Genomic DNA, 24,716 nt, shown 5'->3' on the forward strand with positions numbered 1-24,716 from the left:
TCAAAAGAAAAAGAAAAAAGAAAAATAACACTAACCTGAAGAACAGTCTGTGTAGTACGTATTTAAAAAGCAACAAAAATAAATTAAAGGTGTGTTCTTGTGCTTGTACTGAAATAGATGCATGTGCTAACTTTGTCCTTAGTAGCAGGAACCCTTGGGAAAGTCACAGTTCCCCAAGTCCCAGTTACTTCTTCTTTTTTTTTTTTTTTTTTTGGAAACAGGGTCTCATTTTGTCACCCAGGCTGAAGTTGCAGTGGTGTGATCATAGCTCACTGTAACCTTGAACTCCTGGGTTCAAGAGATTATTCTGCCTCGGCCTCCTGAGTAGCTGGGACTACAGGCGCATGCTACCGCACCTAGCTCATTTTTTTTGTTTATGTTTTGTTTTTTTTCTGTAGAGACGGGGTCTTGCTTTGTTGTCCAGGCTGGTCTCGAATTCCTGGCCGCAACTGATCCTCCTGCCTTGGCCTCTCAAAGTGCTGGGATTACAGGCATGAGCCACCATGCCCATCCTGAAGCACCTACTTAATCTGGTTTAAAACCCAGATTTGTCAGTATTTAAAGTTAGCTTCAGTAAGTAATCCTCCTCCTGAACCACCTTCTTTAACTGTTCAGGAATTATTACTGGAATAGTTACTTGGCTGAACAGATTATCTTACAAATTTTATGTTATGCAGACTTTGCCTCTTTTTAAAGTTTTAGAAATTTCTAAATTGCTCAAAATTTAATGTCTTTTGTATTTTCATTATCTCTTAACATATCTTCAAGAAATTTTACCATGGTACTTAAAAGTATGTTTTCCTGAATCTGGTCTTCCATCTAAATGTTCTGAGGGTGGATGGTACACAAATATCTATCCTATTAAAAATATATCCCATCCAACAGGCTGCCTGCATGGTTTCTGGGAAGGAGAAGCAATAATTGAGTTCTTTTTGTGCATACAAATGACATTTTAAAATTCTAGTAGACAAGTATAAAAGTGTGTTATCTCAAAACCACAGCTGGTGAAGGACTATCATACGGCAAATTGTTTGGCTTCTTCTGATAGACGTTTCTCATTCAAAACCCATTTACAGGCCGCATGACCAGCTACTATTATGTGACCCTTATTCTCAAAACTCCCATCTGTCACAACATAGCAATCACGGCCAGAGTACTAAAATCTAGCTAATGACAAACACCCTTTCATGGTCTAACAATCTGTTAGGTGAACTGTCATCATAGAAGGAAACTCAAGGCTCATGAAATTATTTAAATCATCCAATATACAATCACAACTCTCAGAGACAGAATGGTCCACACAAAAATTTTTTCACCCATCAGACTGGGGGAAAAATGTTAAAATGTATACTACCAAGTGTTGGCAATTAAGAAATAGATATCAAATTTTTTAAACCACATAGCATTTGACTCAGTGATTTCACTTCTAGAACTCTAACGTAAATAAATTCCAGCCGATGTGTACACAGATACACCCATGAGCATGTTTTCTTGCAGCAAAGTATATAAATGCAAAAAACTGGAAACAAGTTAACTGTCCTTAACTAAATATGGAATCTTATGCAGCCATAAAAAAGAGAGAAACATTTTGAGCCAAAGTCATACTTTTTTTTTTTTCTTTTGAGATGGTGTTGCTCTGTCACCCTGGAGCACAGGCTAGAGTGCAGCAGTGTGATCTCAGCTTATTGCAGCCTCAACCTTCTGGGCTCAAGCAATTCTCCCACCTTAGCCTCCCAAGCAGCTGGGACCACAGGCATGCACCTCCATACTCAGCTAATTTATTTATTTATTTATTTATTTATTTTTCTTTTCTTTTTTTTTTTTTTTTTTTTTTTTTTGTAGAGATGAGGTCTCACTGTATTGCCCAGTTTGGTCTAGAACTCCTGGGCTCAGACAATCCTCCCAAAGTGCTGGGATTACAGGTGTCAGCCACCGCACCCTGCCCAAGTCATACTCTCAAGTAAAAGCTACTAGTCACAAAACAATTCATGCCATATTATTCCATTTTAGAAGTAAAAAATATATAGCTGTATATGTACTGTAATTTAAAAATCCACAGAAGGAGGCCTAAAACAATGTACAATTGTTAACAGCTATACTCCTAAAGAGCGGAGGGTGAGCTGGGAATAAGAAAGCAGGACTTTGACACCTTGCTCTGCACACTGCTGTACTACATGCATTCTTCCTAATAAGGATGTATTTGTGTATAACTTATTTCACAATTTTTAAAAGTAAAAATAGGCTAAGCACAGGGGCTCATGTCTGTAATCCTAGCACTTTGGGAGGTTGAAATGAGAGGATGACTAGAGGCCAGGAGTTTAACACCAGCCTGAACAACATAGGGAGACTACATTTATACAAAAAATTTAAAAATTAGCCGGGCATGGTGGCATGTACCTGTAGTCCTAGCTACTCAGAAGGCTAGGATAGGAGGATCGTTTGAGCCCACAAGCTGGAGGGTATGTTGAGCTACAATCGTGCCACTGCACTCCAGTCTGGGCAACAGAGCGAGGCTGAGGCAGGCAGATCACGTGAGGTCAGACCACCCTGTTCAACACGGCGAAACCCTGTCTCTACTAAACACAAAAATTAGCCAGGTATAGTGGCACACACCCATAATCCCAGCTACGGGAGGCTGAGGCAGGAGAATGGCTTGAATCCAGGAGATGGAGGTTGCAGTGAGCTGAAATCATGCTGCTGCACTCCAGCCTGGGCGACAAAGTAAGACACCAACTCAAAACAAAAAAAAAAAAAGTAAAAATAAAGACTAAAAATGACACCTTATTAAGAATGGAATAAAAGAAAAGAGAGCTAAGATAACACTCACGGCCACAGAGAGCAAGAAAAATCCACGACAAATTCCTTTTCTTAGGCTCCCATTACACTCCTCCCCCCATTTTTAACTTTATGTAGACCGCTACCCATCTGGTAACACACTCATTCTTCAGACACATCATAATGCACATGATCAGATTACAGCTTTCTTTACCTTAAGAATGTCTTCAACCACCACACAGCCCTTTCCAAATTCCCCATGTAGATAAAATTTGGCTTTTCTAGATATCCATCAGCCACCCAAATAAACCATCTCTTAAAATGGGCTACTAATACAAATGACTCTTGTTCGTTTGCTCACTCGCTCTCTCTCACATGCAAGCAGAATTCATCATTACTTTTAAATGCAGAAAATTTTAAAATAATAGCCTAATTAGAGTTTTCTCCACAACTTAATTTGAAAACCTGGAAATGGTAGTTTTTTAATAGAAAATTTTGACAAAATCTTGAAAGAATAAATTTTAGCAAAACGACCACATCAATTCAGATAAATCCAGATTGGCTATATAAACAGTCTGTTGCGCACTTTCAGCACAATGAAATCTAACCCCTTCAAGCAGTGACATCAGATTCCACATTCTCAACCTTCTCACCTTTCCGAAGGCAGATGCTCCAGCACAGATGTGTGTGTAATTGAACTGCTTCTGAGTTGCCAAAATCAATGGTGTCAGTTCCTCTGAGAATTAAACACATTTGATAAAAAACATTTTGGAATACTTTCATAATCATATATTCAAGCATAATTTACACATGACATTTTTTTCCACTGGAAAACCTCACCTGGAAGTAGGCCTCTGTACGCATCATGCTGAGCCACCAGAACTTTTGCTATGCCTGCTACTTTACAGAGATCTTGTGCCACCTGTGATTAAAAGATAAGTTCCTAATTATCCATCTATCAGAAATATACAAATAAAGCCATCACTATAAATATCAACAGATCATAAAATCTTAATGGCCAACTGTAAAAATTATTCTTATCAGCAAAAGGGCCAGTTAAGAACTAAAATATATTCTGGCTCAAGCCTGTACACCCAGCACTTTGAGAGGCTGAGGCAGGCGGATCACTGGAGTCAGGAGTTTGAGACCAGCCTGGCCAACATGGTGAAACCTCATCTCTACTAAAAATACAAAAATTAGTTAGGCATGGTGGCGGGTGCCTGTAATCCCAGCTACTTGGTTGACTGAGGCAAAAGAATCACTTGAACCCAGGAGGCAGAGGTTACAGTGAGCCAAGATCACACCACTTTACTCCAGACTGGCCAAAAGAGTGAAACTCCGTCTCAAACAAACAAACAAAAAAAAAGAATTTAAATATTAAGGGCCGGGCGCGGTGGCTCAAGCCTGTAATCCCAGCACTTTGGGAGGCCGAGATGGGCAGATCACGAGGTCAGGAGATCGAGACCATCCTGGCTAATACGGTGAAACCCCGTCTCTACTAAAAAATACAAAAAGCTAGCCGGGTGAGGTGGCGGGCGCCTGCAGTCCCAGCTACTCGGGAGGCTGAGGCAGGAGAATGGCGTAAACCCGGGAGGCGGAGCTTGCAGTGAGCTGAGATCCGGTCACTGCACTCCAGCCTGGGCGACAGAGCGAGACTCCACCTCAAAAAAAAAAAATAAATTAAAATACATTCCTTAACAAAGAAAATCTAATGCCAATAGATCTTACTACTGACTGACCTTACACTGTCCAACTACCAAGCATTTCAACAAAAATTCCTGCCTTGAAAAAGAAAAGTGCTAATTGACAAACCAAAATCAACATGGCTCTTTATTCAAATTTAGTTATAAATTGTGCTTTTTACTTTTGGTTCAATCCAAGTGTAAGTTCAATATCCTGGAAATGGTGAAAATGAAGTTCTCTCAGTAACATCGCATTGTCAACCTCTGAGTTCCTGCCCACATACACATATTTATCTATGACAAAGCAAAATATTTCCTATTTTAATTTTTCATTTTTCCTGTTTGGAATCAGAATGGGGTTCTGAGAAAGCTTTGTGATCATTCAGATTTTCTATATTCAGAAGGCAATTAGATTTCCCCTTTTTAAGTATCTTTATTACATCATGGCTGGTTTCCACTTTAGCTAAGTCATATCAGTCACACTATCGTCTTCTGTCCCCTTGTTTACCTCCAAACTGATTCATTGATTCACTGATGAGTAGGATTAAAAGGCTGTGCCTTCTGCTACCCTCATATGAACTGTTAGCTTGCAACAATATTCACTGAAGAAAGGACGCACTGCAAAAATACCTCTGCTAAACCAAGTGTTCACCGGCATACCATTTTGTACTACAGAGGCCCTTTATTATGGATGCAGCAGAATTTAGCTTCTCAAACTTTAAGAGAATTCCCAATTAAGAAACTCAGTTAATTGCAATGTAGCTGCATAGCAGCATGGGATAGAAAATGGGGCAGAATTTTCCCATTGAAACTCTCTTGTTTTTACTGGCAAAAACTGCTGGCATTATACAGAAGAATAACTTGCTGTTTATGACAAATAGCTGAATAAAATGCTATAAAGCTGAACTCTATTAATGATCTCTTCATACGGGTACTGGTTGTTTTCTTTAAAATTAGAACATGACAGGTTAGGATTGTAACTGAGTACAGAAGATGATTTCTATTTTGATTCTTCTCAAAGTAGTATAAAGTATCAAAGTATTTTTACAGTAACATTACAATAATTATTTTAAATCACAGCAAAACAAACAACAAATCACAAATTCCTACATATCCAAAAACAGGGAAACCAAAAAGATGGCTTAGCCATCATATACTGTGGCTAATACATACATACAAATAGATAGCTTAGCCATCACACATCACACATTGTGGCTGTATCAACTATGTAAGATTCTATAGTTGTTAGCAGGAATTGGGTAAAGAAACCCACATAACTAAACATAAACCCACCATAATATGTTCTTTTTTTTTTTTTTTTTTTTTTTTTGAGGCGGAGTCTCGCTCTGTCGCCCGGGCTGGAGTGCAGTGGCCATCTCACTGCAAGCTCCGCCTCCCGGGTTCACGCCATTCTCCTGCCTCAGCCTCCCGAGTAGCTGGGACTACAGGCGCCCGCCGCCTCGCCCGGCTAGTTTTTGTATTTTTAGTAGAGACGGGGTTTCACCGTGTTAGCCAGGATGGTCTCGATCTCCTGACCTCGTGATCCGCCCGTCTCGGCCTCCCAAAGTGCTGGGATTACAGGCTTGAGCCACCGCGCCCGGCCATATGTTCTTTTAAGATATCAATTTCACGTAAAAAATTAGAAGCAACACCAGCAGTATGAACCTGCATTCTTACATGCTCTGAATTATTGTTATTTTTAATATATTTTTTGAGACAGTCTCACTTTGTCACCCAGGCTGGAGTGCAGTGGTACAATCTATGCTTATTGCAACCTCTGCCACCCAGGTTCAAGTGGTTCTCGTGCCTCAGCCTTCCAAGTAGCTGGGACTACAGGCACGCACCACTAATTTTCATATTTTTAGTAGAGACAGGGTTTCACCACGTTGCCCAGGCTGGTCTCAAACACCTGACCTCAAGTGATCCACCCACCTCAGCCTCCCAAAGTCCTGAGATTACAGGCATAAGCCACCATGCCCGGCCAGCATCATTTATTTAATAAAACACAAAATCCTCAAAACATACTCCCTTCAGATTTATTCCTCTATGAAGTTTAAGCCCCCAACTACACGCTCAGCAACTCCTATACCATGTGAGAGGGAACTGGTGGCTCAAGCTATGTAAGCTTAATTGAAGCACTCATCTACATTGCAGCTCAGTGGCACAGACCCTGCAAATCATATCCTAGCACCTTTCTAGAGGGTTAGTGTCCCAAGCTGTTATCATCTGATTTCAACAATAACAACAACAATAACAACAACAACAACAACAAAAACCAAGAACATCTTTTAGTACCAGCTAGAGTTTGGAAAGAATAGTACTTAACATTCAAATTCTTCTACCAATTAAAAATTAACATCCATAATACATTGTCCAGATTTACCACTTTCAGGAATTAGAAGCAATTAGCAAGTATATTCATCAACACAAAAAAGAGATCAGCTATTAACCTCTAAGGGGACTCAAATATTATCATTCTACTTGGTACCTGATGGCACATGATGGTGCCAGTGGAACTAAATCAAGTATTCTACCTCATTTCAAAAGATAAAATACTTAGTGAGGAAATCTTTTAGTTCCTTTTTCACACATAGTAATGGCTGTGACACTGGCCATTTAATGAGGATTAGAGACCAGTTTGGGTTACAGTCCTCAACGTAATTCTCTGTTGTCATCTTTTCCTGTCTCTTGATGGAGATTATATTTGCTATGGCTGACCTTAAAAATTTCTCACCTTGTCACATTTCGTTCCAGCTACTAAGCAGGACACTTCACCTCCAAGGCGTGTGGCTGCAGTAATAGTATTTAAAGTAATGGGTGCTAGGGAATCATTTGCATGCTCAGCTATTACCAGGGTACTCTGAAATCGTAGCAATGAGGCCTAAAAAGAGAAAAAAGGAGAAAAAAAAAAGGTAAAGAATGTTATCACAGGTTTTTTTTACTCTAATTGTTAAGCATGTAAGTTTTAAAGAAAACTATTCTGTACACAATATTGTTCTATAAATTTATTTATAAAATACTTGTTCAATATCGAAAATCTAGCTATTTGTGTCTACCACTGTACTACTAATATTCTTTTTTTCTTTTCTTTTTTTTTTTTGAGACGGACTCTTGCTCTGTCACCCAGGCTGGAGTGCAGTGGCGCGATGATGGCTCACTGCAAGCTCCGCCTCCCAGGTTCATGTCATTTTCCTGCTTCAGCCTCCCGAGTAGCTGGGACTACAGGCGCCCACCAACACATCAGCTAATTTTGTTTTTGTACTTTCAGTAGAGACAGGGTTTCACTGTGTTAGCCAGGATGGTCTCCATCTCCTGACCTCGTGATCCGCCTGCCTCAGGCTCCCAAAGTGCTGGAATTACAGGCGTAAGCCATCGCACATGGCCTACTAATATTCTTATCTAATAAAAATAAAACGCAAATTAGCCTTCTATTGTTAGGAAAAATGTTTAATTACTTCAAAACAACTTTCCCACTATCTACATCTGATAAGAAACTACTATATAAATAAATGTAAATTTCTTAGAACATATTAACTACCTAACTAGGAACTGGTCAAATTCTACTACCAATTACATTCGGTTACATACATACTGTACTCCTACAGTACAGGAGTACAGTATAATCAGAAATAATAGGTTTGAAATCAGTCACAAAAGTTGATCCCTATTGCTTCAGTCAAAATGCATTCAGTACCAAAATAATGGAAATGTGTTTTTAAAATATGACACTAAATAGCAATTTTGCCAGGTTTTGACTGTTCAAATATGCTTCTGGATTCAAAAAAGGAAGCTTGCAGACAGTATACTGGAACCAACCAATATCCAGCCCTATCTAATGCAGACGATCAAGAAACCACCAATCACTCATGGTCATGTGAAATAATTTCAAACACAAGGAACACAGAGATGAACAAGAATGGTCCCTGTGCTCAAATATTTCACAGGAAATTAGACTTGCTCACATACAATTATAAAATAGAACAGTTTTTCAAATAATGAAGAAATCCAAAATGTTGAAGGCTACAGATCATGAAGCAGAGTCAAGTGGGGAAGAAAGGAAGGAAGTTCAGGTGTTCCTATCATGTGAAAAGATGAGGAATGGCACCATAGGCATGAGGAAAAAATAAAATACTGGAACTATTCTTGTGGAAAATGGCAAAGAAAAGTGAGAAAAAGAGGAACTGTGGATCAAATGGCGTGGTTGTGTGGCTTAACTCAGCAATAACCTTAAGCTCTGGAGTTGGAGTGAAGAAAGCATAGCATGAAATTTACCCAGAGTTGGAAACTTAAAAGGAGAGTGTGAATTGAAGGGAAGTCAGGACAATTCCTGGAATGAAATGAAAGTTCTTAGAAAGCAAATACCGGACGGGTGCAGTGGCTCAAGCCTGTAATCCCAGCACTTTGGAAGGCCGAGACGGGTGGATCACGAGGTCAGGAGATCGAGACCATCCTGGCTAACACGGTGAAACCCCGCCTCTACTAAAAAATACAAAAAACTAGCCGGGCGAGGTGGCAGGCGCCTGTAGTCCCAGCTACCCAGGAGGCAGAGGCAGGAGAATGGCGTAAACCCGGGAGGTGGAGCTTGCAGTGAGATGAGATCCGGCCACTGCACTCCAGCCTGGGCGACAGAGCGAGACTCTGTCTCAAAAAAAAAAGAAAGTAAATACCATACCTGTTTGTATTTTGCATCCCCAGAATCAAATACAATATTTCTTTTCCAATGAATATCTGCAGAATTAATTATATGGTACCTCTTCTTTTTTCACTGGAAGAGCACCATATTTTGGAAAGGATTTTGTAATTAAGACCCAAAGTAAGTTATTACTTTGGGTAATAAATTAATTAAATAATTAAATAAAATTAATTAAAAATAAAAAATAATAAATTTATTATTTAAATCACATTTCACAAGAATTGCCAGTAACAAGCTATTTATTACCAATATATATCCAACATCATATTTTTGATTATGTTTCACACATCATTTGCTATAAAAATTGAGATTTCCATCACCATTTGAAGAATAAATCTAAGATTTGGTGGCAGAAGGCCCACACTTGCTGTAAATTATAGTTCTATCATAAGATAAACTAAGTAGTTATCCTAAGGAACTATCAAGCTTTTAGAACTTCCAACTGGAGATTATATACTTTTTAAAAGATTTATCAAAATTAGATTTATAAGCATAAACAACAAAAGAATATATTTAAGAACGCACTCACTCAGTCCATCTATCTGATCAATTTTTACTAAGCATTATATACATCATAAACGTACTCTATTTTATTGACTCCTTTATAATTTTTAAAATATTAAACTTCCTTCTAATTCAATGTTTTACATTCCATTTCTCAGATACCACCTAGAGGGAAGCTATAGCCTCTAGGCATGGTTATGTGGCTAATTCAGCAATAATGGTTGTGTGGAACTAGAGCAGAAGAAATTGGCCAGAACCTTTAAAATGTTATTCTACAATCTAAAGCCCATCTGCAAATTTAGGAGGATGAATCAGATTAGAGATTTTTTTTTTTTTTTTTTTTTTGAGAGATTCTCGCTCTGTTGCCCAGGCCAGAGTGCAGTGGCGTGCTCTTGACTCACTGCAACCTCTCCCTCCAGCGTTCGAGCGTTTCTCCTGCTTCAGCCTGCCAGGTAGCTGGGATTACAGGCATGCACTATGACACCCAGCTAATTTTTGCATTTTTAGTAGAGAGTTTCACCATGTTGGCCAGGCTGGCCTTGAACTCCTGACCTCAAATGATCTGCCTGCCTCAGCCTCCCAAAGTCCAGGGATTACAGATTGAGCCACCGCGCCCAGCCAAGGTTAGAGATTTTCAAACTGCATCTATATAAGGTTCTAGGAAGCCATCTCAGGAGCCACCACATGGGATAAGGTAGGGACTAGGCATCTACAGCTGCTAGAATAACCCCCTACCCAACTTTGCTTTAACCAGATTAACCAAACTAACATTGATGGAGCACTGTACTAAGCAGTTTTATACATAGTATCTTATTTAAAATTCCTACAAAGTCTATGATGGAGGTACTAGTATTACTCCAACTTCACAGATGAGGAAACTGGAGCTTAGCAGCTACACAGGTAGGAAGCAGAGTCAGGTTATTCTAAGTCCAGGTAGTCTGACTCCAGAGTTTGAGTTCCTAATTACCAGCACACATCAAATCACCACCATTTTTAGCTGTTTTATACATGGGTCATTCCTGTAAGATTTCACTTGGCAAACATTCTCATGCTTAAAAAAGAAAAAAATAGCATTGTCAGAAAGAAAAATATGATCTCAAAAGACCTCTTTCCCTACTCTAAAAATTCTATAACTCTAAAATCCTATTTTAAGTAGAAGAGTAGTATGGAAGATGACTAAAGAGTAAAAAAAAAAAAAATGCATGTCCAGTATTGAAAAGGTTTTAAAGGGAACAAATTTTCATTTTATTATTTGATAACCCATTGCCTCTCTACACTTTAGGATCGATCCTCTTTTAACAATAGTTATGAGAGGAAAAGGAGCCAAATTCTTAAAACATTTAAAGATAACTATTGAAATACTTAATGAGGTAATTGCCTCAAAAGGAATCTCAACCTCTTCAAACACTGCTATTTAAATAAAAATTAACTATGCAGGCCCATGCCACCCATAAATTCTTAGCCACCAGCCTCACCTGCGCTCTCTAAACTGCCTAGCAATGCTACCACAACTTCCTTGTTGGCACTCTCACCCTCCGCAGCAATGATTTTAAATATCCTCTCCTGATGTTTGTCTTCTTTTTTTCTTTTTTAGAAACAAGGTCTCCCTCTGTTACCCAGTCTTGAGTACAGTGGCACAATCATAGCTCTCTACAGCTTCAGACTCCCAGGCTCAAGCGTTCTTCCCATTTCAGCCTCCCAAGTCACTGGGACCACAGGTACATGCCACCATGTCCAGTCAATTATTTATTTTTTGTAGAGACAGGGTCTTGCTATGTTGCCCGGGCTGGTCTTGAACTCCTTGGCTCATACGATCCTCCCACCTTGGCCTCCCAAAGTGCTGGGATTACAGGCATGAGCCACCATGCCTGCCTCCTGATGTTTCTTAAACAGCCAACACATTCTGCCCCCTAATCTTAGAAGGCAGCCTCACTTCCTACTGCATAATGACAGCTGAAGCCATCAGGGTGGACCTGATTTCCTTTCCTGATACTCAACATAGAAATTCCTGTCCTTGCCCTATCACAATGGAAGCCGCTGTGGATCCTTTCTCCCGGGTCTAATCTCTTCATCTGGGATCTAGATTCCACTCTCTCGCATCTACTCAGAGACTTTCTGTAATCTGCACTTCCCAGTCATGTCTCCAGCTTCTCCCTTTACCCTGGTTCCTTCTCATCAACACTTAAACATGATTGAGCCTCTCCCCATTCACAACAATCCTGCTAAAAAGCCACAACCCCACATTCCACTCTAACTTCTCTAATTCCCCACTCTCATTCACTCCTCAATTACTTGCATCTGGTTTCTGCCCTCACCCAAATTACCAACAAACTCTTTTCAGGCTTCACCTTACTTGTTATCTCAGCAATGTTTGAAGTTACTGACTACTCCCTTCTGCCTTCCATGGCTTAACTTCACCCCTATATAAGAATGGCTCAGCCGGGCGCGGTGGCTCAAGCCTGTAATCCCAGCACTTTGGGAGGCCGAGACGGGCGGATCACGAGGTCAGGAGATCGAGACCATCCTGGCTAACACGGTGAAACCCCGTTTCTACTAAAAAAAATACAAAAAATTAGCCGGGCGAGATGGCGGGCGCCTGTAGTCCCAGCTACTCGGGAGGCTGAGGCGAGAGAATGGCGTAAACCCGGGAGGCGGAGCTTGCAGTGAGCTGAGATCCGGCCACTGCACTCCAGCCTGGGCGACAGAGCGAGACTCCGTCTCAAAAAAAAAAAAAAAAAAGAATGGCTCAAATATTTTATATACATAAATCTCAAATGGGGTTCAAATCTCTTTCCTAAGTGCTAGACTTATAATAAGGTTACATCTGTATATCTAAGTGCTTAACTTGCCTGTCTCATCACTTTCCATCTCAGCAAATTTAAACCTTAACTCATGTTTTCCCTCTGTTCCTCCAGCCCCTATACTGCTACTTCTCCAGACTTCAAGCTGCCCAAACCGTGATCAGAGAATCATCTCTGGGTTTTCTCTCAAACTTACATCTAACCAACCACTCAAGTCATAACAATTCTTCCTTTTAAAGAGAGCTACTCATAAATCCATTCACTTCTCTCCATCGTCAATGCCAATATTCTGGTGCAGGCCATTATCCTTCTCCTCTATTATCCCACACAGTCTCCCACCCCAGCTTTTCTAACCTACAATTCTGCTTCCTACCAATCCATTTCTCCCAGTGATCTTTCCATGACACAAATCTAACATGTTACTCTCCCCCGCTTAAAACACAACTGTTGCTTCCTGCCTCCTCTGGATATGGTAAACTAGACTCCTTAGGTTGGTTTACCATGCGTTTATTTTATGGCCTGATCTACCTCCCTAACCATATATCCCTCACTCCATTTATTCCTAATTTTCAGATACTTGAACTTGCCCTGCTCTCTCAGACTTCCAGTCTTCCCACACATTGCTCCCTCTGCCTAGTGGACCTCTTTCCCTGTTACCCTACTAAATTCCAATTAATCATCCTTAGGTTTTCTGCTGGAAGGTCAATTCCTCCAAAAAGCATTAGTACAGTTGCAGTGGTAAAGGGTACAGGCTCTGAAGCCAGCCACGTTGCCCAGGTTTGAATCCCACGTCCACCATAACTTCTCAGTACCTCAGTTCTCTGACTGTAAAATGGAGATGATGATAATATTAATATCTCATACAGTTGTTGTGAGGGTAAAATTAATAAATGTAAAGCTCTTGGAATGATGCCTGGAACATATTAAATCTTCAATAAATGTTAGCTACACTTAAAAGCTTTCTTTGGACCATCTCGGACTAGTTAGCTTTGCTAGCACCAACATGGTACCCTGTAATTGCCTTTATTACAGCACTTATCACACCTGATTATATTCACCTGATTGTCTTGTCGTCCCCCTTTGATACTGAGTACAGGAGTAACGTCTGATATATATATTTTTTTTCTTTTTGAGGCAGAGTCTGGGTTTATCGCCCAGGCTGGAGTGCAGTGGCGTGATCTGGGCTCACTGCAAGCTCTGCCTCCCAGGTTCACGCCATTCTCCTGCCTCAGCCTCCCGAGAAGCTGGGATTACAAGCGCCCGCCACCATGCCCGGCTAATTTTTTTGTATTTTTAGTAGAGACGGGGTTTCATCATGTTAGCCAGGATGGTCTCGACCTCCTCACCTCATGATCCACCTGCCTCGGCCTCCCAAAGTGCTGGGATTACAGGCATTAGCCACCACGCCCGGCCGCAATGTCTGATATTTCTTACCTCTATAACCCTTGACTCTAGTAACCAGCACAGAGCTGACTCCCAATAAGTGAACTGAATATTGTTTTTATAGAACTCTTCATTGGCCAGGAGCAGTGGCTCACGCCTGTAATCCCAGCAATTTGGGAGGCCAAGGCTGGTGGATTACCTGAGGTCAGGAGTTCCAGACCAGCCTGGCTAGCAGAGTGAAACCTCATTTCTCCTAAAAATACGAAAATTAGCTGGGCATGGTGGCACACGCCATAGTCCCAGCTACTCGGGAGGCTCAGGCACAAGAATCATTTGAACCCTGGAGGCAGATGTTGCAGTGAGCTGAGATCGCATCACTGTACTCCAGCCTAGGTGACAGACACTCCATCTCAAACCAAATAAAAAAAAACAAGAAAACACTCTTCATCAAAAGAATGAGAAGACAAGCCATAGACTGGAACAAAATATGTGCAAAAGACATATCTGATAAAAGACTTATCTAAAATATATAAAGAACCCTTAAAACTCAACATAAGAAATGAACAACCCGATTTAAACAAGGGGAAAGGATCTGAACAGGTACCTCACCAAAGAAAATGGCCAAAAAGCATATGAAAAGGTGCTCAACATAAAGATGCTCACTAGGAAACTGCAAATTAAAATGAGATACCACTACACACTTATTAGAATGGTAAAAAACCAAAATACTGACAATACCAAATGCTAGTAAGGATGTGGAACAACACAAACTCTCATTCATTGCTAGTAAAAATGCAAACTGGTACAGCCACTTTGGAAGACAGTTTGGCAGTTTCTTACAAAACTAAACATAATCTTACCATACAATCCAGCGACTGCACTCCTTTGTACATACCCAAAAGAGTTGAAAACTTAGGTCCACACAAAAACCAGATGTCTACAGCAGCTTTATCCATAACTGCCAAAACTTGGAAGCAACCAAAATGTCCTTCAGTAGGTGAACAAATATTCATACAATGGAATCTTATTCAGCAGTAAAAAGCAATGAAAAAGTCATGGAGGAACCTTAAATGCATATTACTTAGTGGAAAAAAAAACAGTCTGAAAAGGCTACATGCTGTCTAATCCCAACTATATGACATTCTGCTAAAAGCAAAACTACAGAAACAGGAAAAAGATCAGCGGCTGCCAGGGATTAGGAGAACAAAGCATAGAGTTCTTTTGTTTTTGTTTTTTTCTGGGGGGAGCAGGAGTGGGGGCAGTGAAACTGTTCTGTATGATATAATAATGGTAGATACCGGTCATTATACATTTGTCCAAACTCATAGAAGGTACAACACAAAGAGCGAATCCTAATGTAAACTATGGACTCTTGACAATGCTGATGTCAATGTAAATTCATTAATTGTAACAAATGGACAACTCTGGTGCTGTATGTTGACAGTGGAGGAGGTTGTGGGTGTGTGGACCAGGAGGACTCTCTGTACTTTCCACTGGATTTTGCTGTGAAACTAAAACTGCTCTAAAAAACAAAGTCTATTTTCAAAAAATGTTATTTTTAGAGACAGTGTCTTGCTATGTTGCCCAGGCTGGCCTCCAACTCCTGGGCTCAAGGGATCCTCCTGCCTCAGCCTCCTGAGTAGCTAGGACTACAAATGTATACTACAACACAGGCTAAACTCTAATTAAAAAAAAAAAAAAAAACTTCTGCCAGGTGTGGTGGCTCATGACTGTAATCCCAGCACTTTGGAAGGCCAAGGCAAGTGGATCACCTGAGGTCAGGAGTTCAAGATCAGTGTGGTCACAAGGCAAGTGGATCACCTGAGGTCAGGAGTTCAAGATCAGTGTGGTCAACATGGTGAAACCCCATCGTCTCTACTAAAAATACAAAAATTAGCTGGGCATGGTGGCGGGCACCTGTAATCCCAGCTCCTCAGGAGGCTGAGGCAGGAGAATCGCTTGAACCCAGGAGGCGGAGGTTGCAGTGAGCCGAGATTGCACCCTTGCACTCCAGGCTGGGAGACAAAGCAAAACTCCATCTCAGGAAAAAAAAAAAAAGAATTTAAATGTAAGACCTCGAACTATTAAAATCCAAGAAGAAAATGTAGGAAATGGCATTCTGGACATAGGCCCTGTCAAAGATTTCATGATGAACACTCCAAAAGCAATAGCAACAAAAATAAAAATTTACAAGACAGACCTAATTAAACTAAAGAGCTTCTGCACAGCAAAATAAACTAAACTATCAACAAAGTAAACAGACAACCTACAGAATGGTAAAAAAATTTGCGAACTATGCATCTGACAAATGTCTAATAACCAGAATCTATAAGGAACTTAAATCAACAGTAAAAAACAACCCTATTAAAAAATGGGCAATGGACATCAACAGACACTTCTCATATGTGGTCAATAAGCACATAAAAAAATGCTCAACATAACTAATCATTAGAGAAATGCAAATAAAAACCACAATGAGACATCTCACACCAGTCAGAATGGCTATTATTTAAAACTCAAAAACAACAGATGTTGGCGAGGTTGCAGAGAAAAGGGAACACTTATATACTGCTGGTGAGAATGTAAATTAGTTCAGTCACTGTGGAAAGCAATGTGGCGATTTCTCAAAGAACTTAGAACGTTCAACCCAGTAATACCATAATTGGGTATATACCCAAAGGATTATGAACCATTCCACCATAAAGAAACATGCATGCATATGTTCATGGCAGCACTATTCACAATAGCAAAGACATGGAATCAACCTAGATGCCCATGCAGGGGATGGACTGAGTAAAGAAAATGTGGTATATACACACCATGGAACTACACAGCCATTAAAAAGAATGAGATCATGTCCTTTAGAGCAACATGGACGGTGCTGGAGGCCATTATCCTAAGTGAATTAATGCAGGAACAGAAAAACCAAATATGGAATGTTCTCTCTTGTAAGTGGCAGCCAAACATCGAGTACATATGAATACAAAGAAGGGAACAATAGATACCTGGGCCTATTTGAGGGTGGAGGGTGGGAGCAGGGTGAGAATAAAAAAAATACCTATTGGGTGCTATGTTCATTACCTGGGCGGCAAAATAATCTGTACACCAAACCCCCAAGACACACGATTTACTCATAATAAATCTGCACAGATACCCTGCAAACCTAAAATTGGCCCAGAAGTTTGAGACCAGCCTGGACAATATAGTAAGACCCTGTTTCTATGAAAGATAAAAATTAAAAAATTAGCCAGATGTGGTGGTGCATTCCTGTAGTCTCAGCTACTTGGAAGGCTGAGATGGAAGGATCATTTAAACCTAGAAGGTTGAGGCTGCAGTGAGTCAAGATCACACCACTGCACTCCAGCCTAGGCAAGAGAGTAAAACTCTACCTCAAAAAAAAAAAAAAAAAAAAAAAAAGTTGGGGTAAAAAAAAATACAGCAATGATAAATGATTTTAGACAAGACTAAAAAATGAAGTGATGTTCTTATCTAAAGAAAATCCTGGGCCGGGCACAGTGGCTCACGCTTGTAATCCCAGCACTTTGAGAGGCCGAGGTGGGCAGATCACGAGGTCAGGAGATCGAGACCATCCTGGCTAACACGGTGAAACCCTGTCTCTACTAAAAATACAAAAAAATTAGCTGGGTGTGGTGGCGGGCGCCTGTGGTCCCAGCTACTCCGGAGGCTGAGGCAGGAGAATGGCGTGAACCCGGGAGGCGGAGCTTGCAGTGAGCCAAGATGGCGCCACTGCACTCCAGCCTGGGCGACAGAGACTCCATCTGAAAAAAAAAAAAAGGCACCTCAGTGTGCAAACGTAATTTCACAGATATCCTTTCAGTGTTTTCCAGTCCTCTAACAATATAAAACCTCTCCCAAACACCCTCTATGTTCTGTAACAATGACCACACTTAAAATAATGTGTTTCTTCCTCAATCTGTTTGCATCACAAGGGCAGAGACTAGGTCTGTCTTGTTCTCCACTGTGAACTTAGTATCTACTTCTCTGGCACACAGCTGGCCCTCAATAAATAATAACTAAATGAAAACTTTTCTTAAAATTATCAAAAACTAAAAAGCAACTGTTTCCTCACTGATAATGTAATAATCTAAACATGTATAAGGGTAATTAAACAGTATATAAACTGTTACATCACTAAAACAGACACCCCATCATGCTTTTAGAGAAGTTCTCTATACTGTTTAGACTTGGTTGCAAATAGTAAAATATGAAGTTTTCTTTCTCATGCCAGCCACATACCCATATAAAGTTGACTGACCTTTATGAGATAGTATACTTCTTGTGGGCAGGATTTAAAGAGATTATCACCCTCTCTGCACCCTTTCAAAGCCAAACTTCGTGAAAATAATTTCCACAGACACCTACTCTATTACCTCACCTTCCATTTTTTCAATTACTCACCCAAACTGGCTTTACTTCCACAACACTGAATCCAATCTTTCCAAAATCACCAAAAACTTCCTTATGGCTAAGTCCAATGAACACAGTTTGGTCCTTCTCTTGTTCAACCTCAATAGTTTTTTTTTTTTTCCTTGTGGGGGTGGGTGTTAGAGATTGGGTCTTGCTTGCCAATGCTGCTCAGGCTGGTCTCCTGGACTCAAGTGATCCTCCTGCCTCAGCCACCTGAGTAGCTGTGACTACAGGCACATGACACTGTGCCCAGCGTCAGCCTCATTTTTGACATTGTTTTTGCTTTTCAGTTTTTTAGAGTTCTTCCTGTAACTTGAACTGTATATTCACATAAACTACCACAGATGCCAGAAGAAGAAAAAAAGCTGGAATCTAACGCTCTACCCTTACAAACCCACCCATAACCTAAAGTAGTAAGAATGATTTTAACCTATACCTCTGCCCCAACCATCTTTGGAAACTAGGTGTAATGAGGGTATAGAGGGCAGGGGAGGGTTTTTTTGCTTTTTTTTTTTTTTTTTGAGACAGAGTCTTGCTCTGTTGCTCAGGATGGAGTGCAGTGTCGCAATCTCAGCTCACTCCAACCTCCACCTCCCAGGTTCAAGTGATTCTCCTACCTCAGCCTCCTAAGCAGCTAGGATTATAGGCACGCAGCACCACACCCAGCTATTTTTTGTATTTTTAGTAGAGATGGGGTTTTACCGTGTTGGTCAGGCTAGTTTTGAACTCCTGACCTCGTGATTCACCCACCTCGGCCTCCCAAAGTGCTGGGATTACAGCCGTGAGCCACCACTCCCAGCTAGGTTTTTTGCTTCTTAATTAAAAAAAGAAAAACAGCAAGAATAAGCTATAAAATCTTTCCGAGTCATACCCAAAAGGATAAATAATGTATAAAGTCACCTAGCCCGATTTTAACATACACTTTGTAATTTTTTAAATGTATATTGTATTTCTGTACTTTAAATACTTCCTTTAATCTTTTTAGTAATAAAATAAAGCAGTTTTTAATCATAACCATAAATGTTATATAACATTGACTGTAATACTGAAAACACAATTTACTTCACTTTAAGAACAGACAGGCTGGGCGCGGTGGCTCACGCCTGTAATCCCAGCACTTTGGAAGGCCAAGGCAAGCGGATCATGAGATCAGGAGATGGAGACCATCCTGGCTAACACAGTGAAACCCCGTCTCTACTAAAAATACAAAAAATTAGCTGGGCGCGGTGGCGGGCACCTGTAGTCCCAGCTACTCGGGAGGCTGAGGCAGGAGAATTGCATGAACCTGAAAGGCGGAGCTTGCAGTGAGCCGAGATCGCACCACAGCACTCCAGCCTGGGCAACAGAGAGAGGCTCCGTTTCAAAAAAACAAAACAAAACAAAACAAAAAGAACAGACAAGACTCTTAGTAGACACATTGGCAGGCATCATAATTTTACTGAATTCACCTTATGCAATAAATTTTCTTTTAGAATCACACCAAAATTGGCTCTCTTTCTTCTTTCAGTAGAAATTAAACTTTGCATGCAAATTACAGACTTCAATCTTATTCATCAATACTAGACAGAAAAGTGTCATGTTGCTTCACACCAATTTCATAGCTTTTCAATCCTGATATTCCTTCCCACCTGACAATAAACACAGTAACAAGAGTACTCAAATGACCTTGAAACTGTTGTTTCACTCACCACATAAATTTTTTTGCATCTTCTTATTCTTCAATAAATCAATTTCAAGAGCAAATCAATAAAATAACAATAAGGATTAATATCCTTGCAAGAATATTAACTAATTGCAAATGCCTACCTATTTTCCTCTCAGTGTGTTCTCTAGCTCTTTATTATAGATACAAAAACTATCTGTTAACAGATGACTTTAAGGACCATTGCCACACACACAAGGATGAAAGACTTTACTCAATGGCACAAATCAGTCAGAACTAAAAATGGAACTTAGATACCAAATGCAAGTCAGTGAACTTATATTCTAACAGTTTAACAAAGTGATTTAAAAAACTACATAAAATTTACCAACTTTTTTTTTTTTTTTTGAGATAGCGTCTCACTCTGTTGCGCAGGCTGGAGGGCAGTGGCGCTATCTGGGCTCAATGCAGCCTCAAACGGCCAGGTTCAAGCAATTTTCGTGCCTCAGCCTTCCAAGCAGCTGGGACTACAGGTGTGCGCCATGGCGCCTGGCTAATTTTTTTTTTTTTTTTTTTTTTTTTTTTTTGATAGAGATGGGGTTTCGCCATGTTGCCCAGGCTGGTCTTGAACTCCTGAGCTCAGGTGATCCATCCGCCTCAGCCTCCCAAAGAGCTGGGATTACAGGTGTCAGCCACCACGGCTGGCCCCATCTTAACCATTTCTAAGTGTATGGTTTAGTAGTGTTAACTATATTCACATTGTTAACAGTTTATGGTAACGTTTAACTATAATTCCTAACTTTATTTTTTTTAATATGGTTTTGGAAATGTATCCTCTTCCTAAATGTATTAATGGTTAGCTACAGAACAATTTTTTTTATTTCAAGAGTAGGGATTTAAGATAAGCTATTTTGACTTTGTGATATCATAAACATATATATGTAAACAAACAAGAGTCAGATTGAATGTGCCCCACTTTACAAATATGAGACAACGTGAGCATAAGGTAGAAATGTACTATCCTAAATAAGGATCCATGTATCCATAAATCCATACATATGCAAGAAGATAATGTTCTTCCTTATAGTAGAATAACTAAAAAATGTAGAAGGTATCATGGAAATAGAAAATCACCATTTTGCATCATAGTAATCATTTCTCAGGTAAAAATCATCAACAGATGCTAAGACTGGGTAAAAGTCTGATGAGAAATAGGAGAGTCACATAGTCTCAATATAGCTCCTCATAAATTAGTTAAAAATTACAAAAGGAGGAGTATTAACTTGACAGTGGAGAAACCTGGCAAACAACACATTGGCTAAGTAACTGAAGTTAGCATTACCACTAATGGGATAAACCAACATTAAGTACCTCCTAATATGATGCACGGGGAACACAATACCACTTTTGTGATATTCTCACCAAGAATATATGACCTGAATCCAATCATGAGGAAACACCAGACAAACCCAAATTGAGTGACAGTCTGGAAAATAGAAGGCCTGTACTCTTCAAATACACCAATGTCATCAAACCCAAAGGAAGGCTGAGGAACCTTTCTAACAGAGTAAAAGAGACATGAAAACCACTTGACATCTAGAGTATCTTAGACCAGAATAGGAAAAATTGCTATAAACTGTACTAATGGGACAACTGGCAAAATTGAACATCCAGAGATTAGAAAACAGTATTTTATGGTGAAACTTCCAGATATTGCCAATTACAGTGTAGTTAGAAAGTGAACCTCTTTGTTCTTTTAAAATATCACTGAATTATTTAGGAGTAAAGGGTACATTTGCAACATACTTTCAAATGGTTCAGACAGATAGTATTATGTATGTATGCGGAAAGACAAAGCACATGTGTCAAACTGCTAACACGATGGGAAAACCAGGGGAAGGGTTTTGAGATTTCTCTGTACTATTCTTGCAACTTTTCTATAAGTGCAAATATTTCAAAATTTAAAAAGTTAAATACGGGTATATGTCCCTATTAATTTATGGGTCCACTTTAGAAGTGTTGCCACCATTTCTTTTTTGCTAGAATTTCAAATCTCTCCAACATTCTTAATGACTTTAAAACAGCTATTCTACTTAGCTTGACTTCAAATTTTAAAAATAAGTCAAGGTCAAAGTCTTTGGCAAACCACAACGAATATCTGGAAGTAATGCCTAACACATTAGCCAATGATGGGGTTAGTAAGAACTACTTAATCATTCCTTTTTTTTCTGTTAGCGCTACAAAATTACTGAGTTCTAAATTCCATCCCCCACCACAATTATAATTTCACTTATGCCAGACTTGTAATCTGTCCACAAAACTGTTTTCCAACTGCTGCATAGAGCAGCATTCTTCTGGCTCAGGTTCCCAGAATTTCCCCAAATTCATGACTTTCACTTGTTTATGTCTAGATCCCCTAACGGGAGAAAATATGTCCTGAGGGGAAGACAGGACACTAACCTGAAAGACATGGGTTTGAACTCTTTTTTTTTTTTTTTTTTTTTTTTTGAGACGGAGTCTTGCTCTGTTGCCCAGGCTGGAGTGCAGTGACTGGATCTCAGCTCACTGCAAGCTCCGCCTCCCGGGTTCACGCCATTCTCCCGCCTCAGCCTCCCGAGTACCTGGGACTACAGGCGCCCGCCACCTCGCCCGGCTAGTTTTTTGTATTTTTTTAGTAGAGACGGGGTTTCACCGTGTTAGCCAGGATGGTCTCGATCTCCCGACCTCGTGATCCGCCCGTCTCGGCCTCCCAAAGTGCTAGGATTACAGACTTGAGCCACCGTACCCGGCCGGGTTTGAACTCTTTAGGGGAAGGCAGGGTCAGGACTTTTTATCAAACAAGGAATACGCACAAGAAAAAAGATGTCTACAGCCAGGCGCGGTAGCTCAGGCCTGTCATTCCACGACTTTGGGAGGCCGAGGCAAGTGGATCACTTAAGGCCAAGAGTTCAAGACCAGCCTGGGCGATATGGCAAACCCCGTCTCTACCAAAAAAAAAAAAAAAAAAAAAATTAGCCAGGAGTGATGATGCACACCTGCAGTCCCAGCTTCTCGGGAAGCTGAAGTGGGAGAATCGCTTGAACCTGGGAGGCGAAGGTTGCAATGAGCCCATATCGTGCCACTCGGGCCACTGCACTCCACTCTAGCATGGGCAACAGAGTCAGACCTGGTCTCTTAAAAAAAAAAAAAAAAAAGTCTACTGTCTACAGACATCTAGAAAGAGCTCCAGCTATGCCTCAGAGAAAAATCCCAGGAGTTGATGGGAAAATATTCATGCACAGAAAAAAAAAAAAAAGGAGAAAAGGTACAAACCATCAGGTAAGTTTCTGACCCAGGTTTACCAATCTTGTTTCTCATTTCACCTAAATGTAAACTAGGAAAACTACAGAATCCACAATATAAATTATTGTTACTTGACTTGTGCCTGGTCAGTCTCCAAATACTACTCTCCCACATCATGAGAACAAAAATATGTTTCCTATCAGCCCTTCTCACAACAGAAGAGAAAAACGTGGTTTGTCACTAATGAAACACTGAAAATGTATCACTGTCACCAGTTAAGCTATTTAACCTACAATCTGCTGGTTAAAAGCAGGTCAGCCTGCAGCATATAAAAAGACGTCTGCCTTTCAAAACTGGCTAAAGCGGTCAAATCGGATCACAGGTTTTACAAATACAATCGCCTAAACTCAGCCCTGCTCCATAAACCAGAAAGCAGAGCCAGCTTCCATAACTGGCCATGCCGCCTCCCACCCCCCGCCCCCCACCCCCGCCCTTGACAGTGAGTGGGTCGGAGCAGCCACAATGCGCCCAAAGTGTTTAATTCTTCCGGAAATGCCGGCCTCCGGGAGGAATCCAGGTTTGAAACTGTCCCCAACAGGGCATTCCCCGGCGACATTTTGCTCCCTCGGGTGTGGAGCAAGTGTGGAGGGCCTGGCGGCCCGAAAGTGTCCAGAGTGACCGACAAATGTGGGAAGCGTCAGGGCAGAGAGTGGGCCAGGAGAAGGGGCAGCAGACACTCATTTTCACACCATTCGGAGTCACCCTGACCCCCAACCTCTGACTTCTGCCCCGAACTGGCGGCCCCGAAGGAGTCCAGGGCAGGCCCCAGAACTTTGGACCCAAGTCCCAGGCGGGGACCGGCCTGTGGGCGCGTGGGCTGGTCTGGTCTGAGGGGCCAGTGACGTTTGCAAGACCCTATAGGGACGGCGGGTTGACGGGGGACCGTCCCTGGGTTCCCCTTCCCAGTCAGGACTCACCGCCCGTCGGAGCTGCCCGGGAGCCGCAGTTCGGAACATGTTCTCTGCTTCCGCCGCAACCTCACAGCAACCCCGTGCCCGGCCAACTGGCACCGCCTCAGCCAGTCACCCAATGCTCGCGAGACGCGCGAACGAGATCAGACGCCCTAGGCCGGGAGCGCGAGCCCGCGGTTCCCGCCTGCCCATTGGGCGGCTGCGCAGCCAATAGACGGCGGGAAGTTAGGGGCTAGACTGGGAAGTGGGGCAAAGGTGAGGCTATTCCCAGGGGACCTTCGAGTAAGCCTGGGCCGCGGAGCTGCAGAGACAAAGCTGGCCACCCGCTTATGATCGAGCTCAGACTGTACTGTCTCACAGCCCCGCAATGGGCAGCATTACTAGAGTGAACTGAAAAACTGAGCTGATCTCAGGGTAAGGTACGAGTGGAGCCTTGCTAACTCCAATTAGATACCTTTCGCATATGCCCCTATTTCCCCCTGTATTTCCCCGTGGTAGCAATTGTCACATGGGTTGTAATGACCTAAGTACTTGTCTGTGTCACCCATCTGACTA

At 41.2% G+C, this 24,716-nt stretch overlaps 1 protein-coding gene across 2 annotated transcripts in view; it reads right to left on the reverse strand.

The window, feature by feature from the left end:
* The window catches only part of ETFA (electron transfer flavoprotein subunit alpha), a 112,202-nt gene extending 87,896 nt beyond the window's left edge, over positions 1 to 24,306 (reverse strand). Inside the window, exons 1-4 of one of the 2 annotated variants that reach the window (XM_010375725.1) lie at positions 24,168 to 24,306; positions 7,192 to 7,338; positions 3,616 to 3,697; positions 3,429 to 3,511 (exon numbers count right to left, since the gene is read on the reverse strand). In XM_010375725.1, the coding sequence (XP_010374027.1) occupies positions 3,429 to 3,511; positions 3,616 to 3,697; positions 7,192 to 7,338; positions 24,168 to 24,206 (351 nt within the window). In that variant the 5' untranslated portion in view covers positions 24,207 to 24,306. The remainder of the gene's footprint in view (positions 1 to 3,428; positions 3,512 to 3,615; positions 3,698 to 7,191; positions 7,339 to 24,167) is intronic. The other variant, XM_010375726.1, reaches the window with a different exon arrangement.
* Positions 24,307 to 24,716: the final 410 nt, after the last annotated feature.

The sequence above is a fragment of the Rhinopithecus roxellana genome, chromosome 5 (assembly GCF_007565055.1).
Source record: "Rhinopithecus roxellana isolate Shanxi Qingling chromosome 5, ASM756505v1, whole genome shotgun sequence".
Taxonomy (NCBI): Eukaryota; Metazoa; Chordata; class Mammalia; order Primates; family Cercopithecidae; genus Rhinopithecus; species Rhinopithecus roxellana.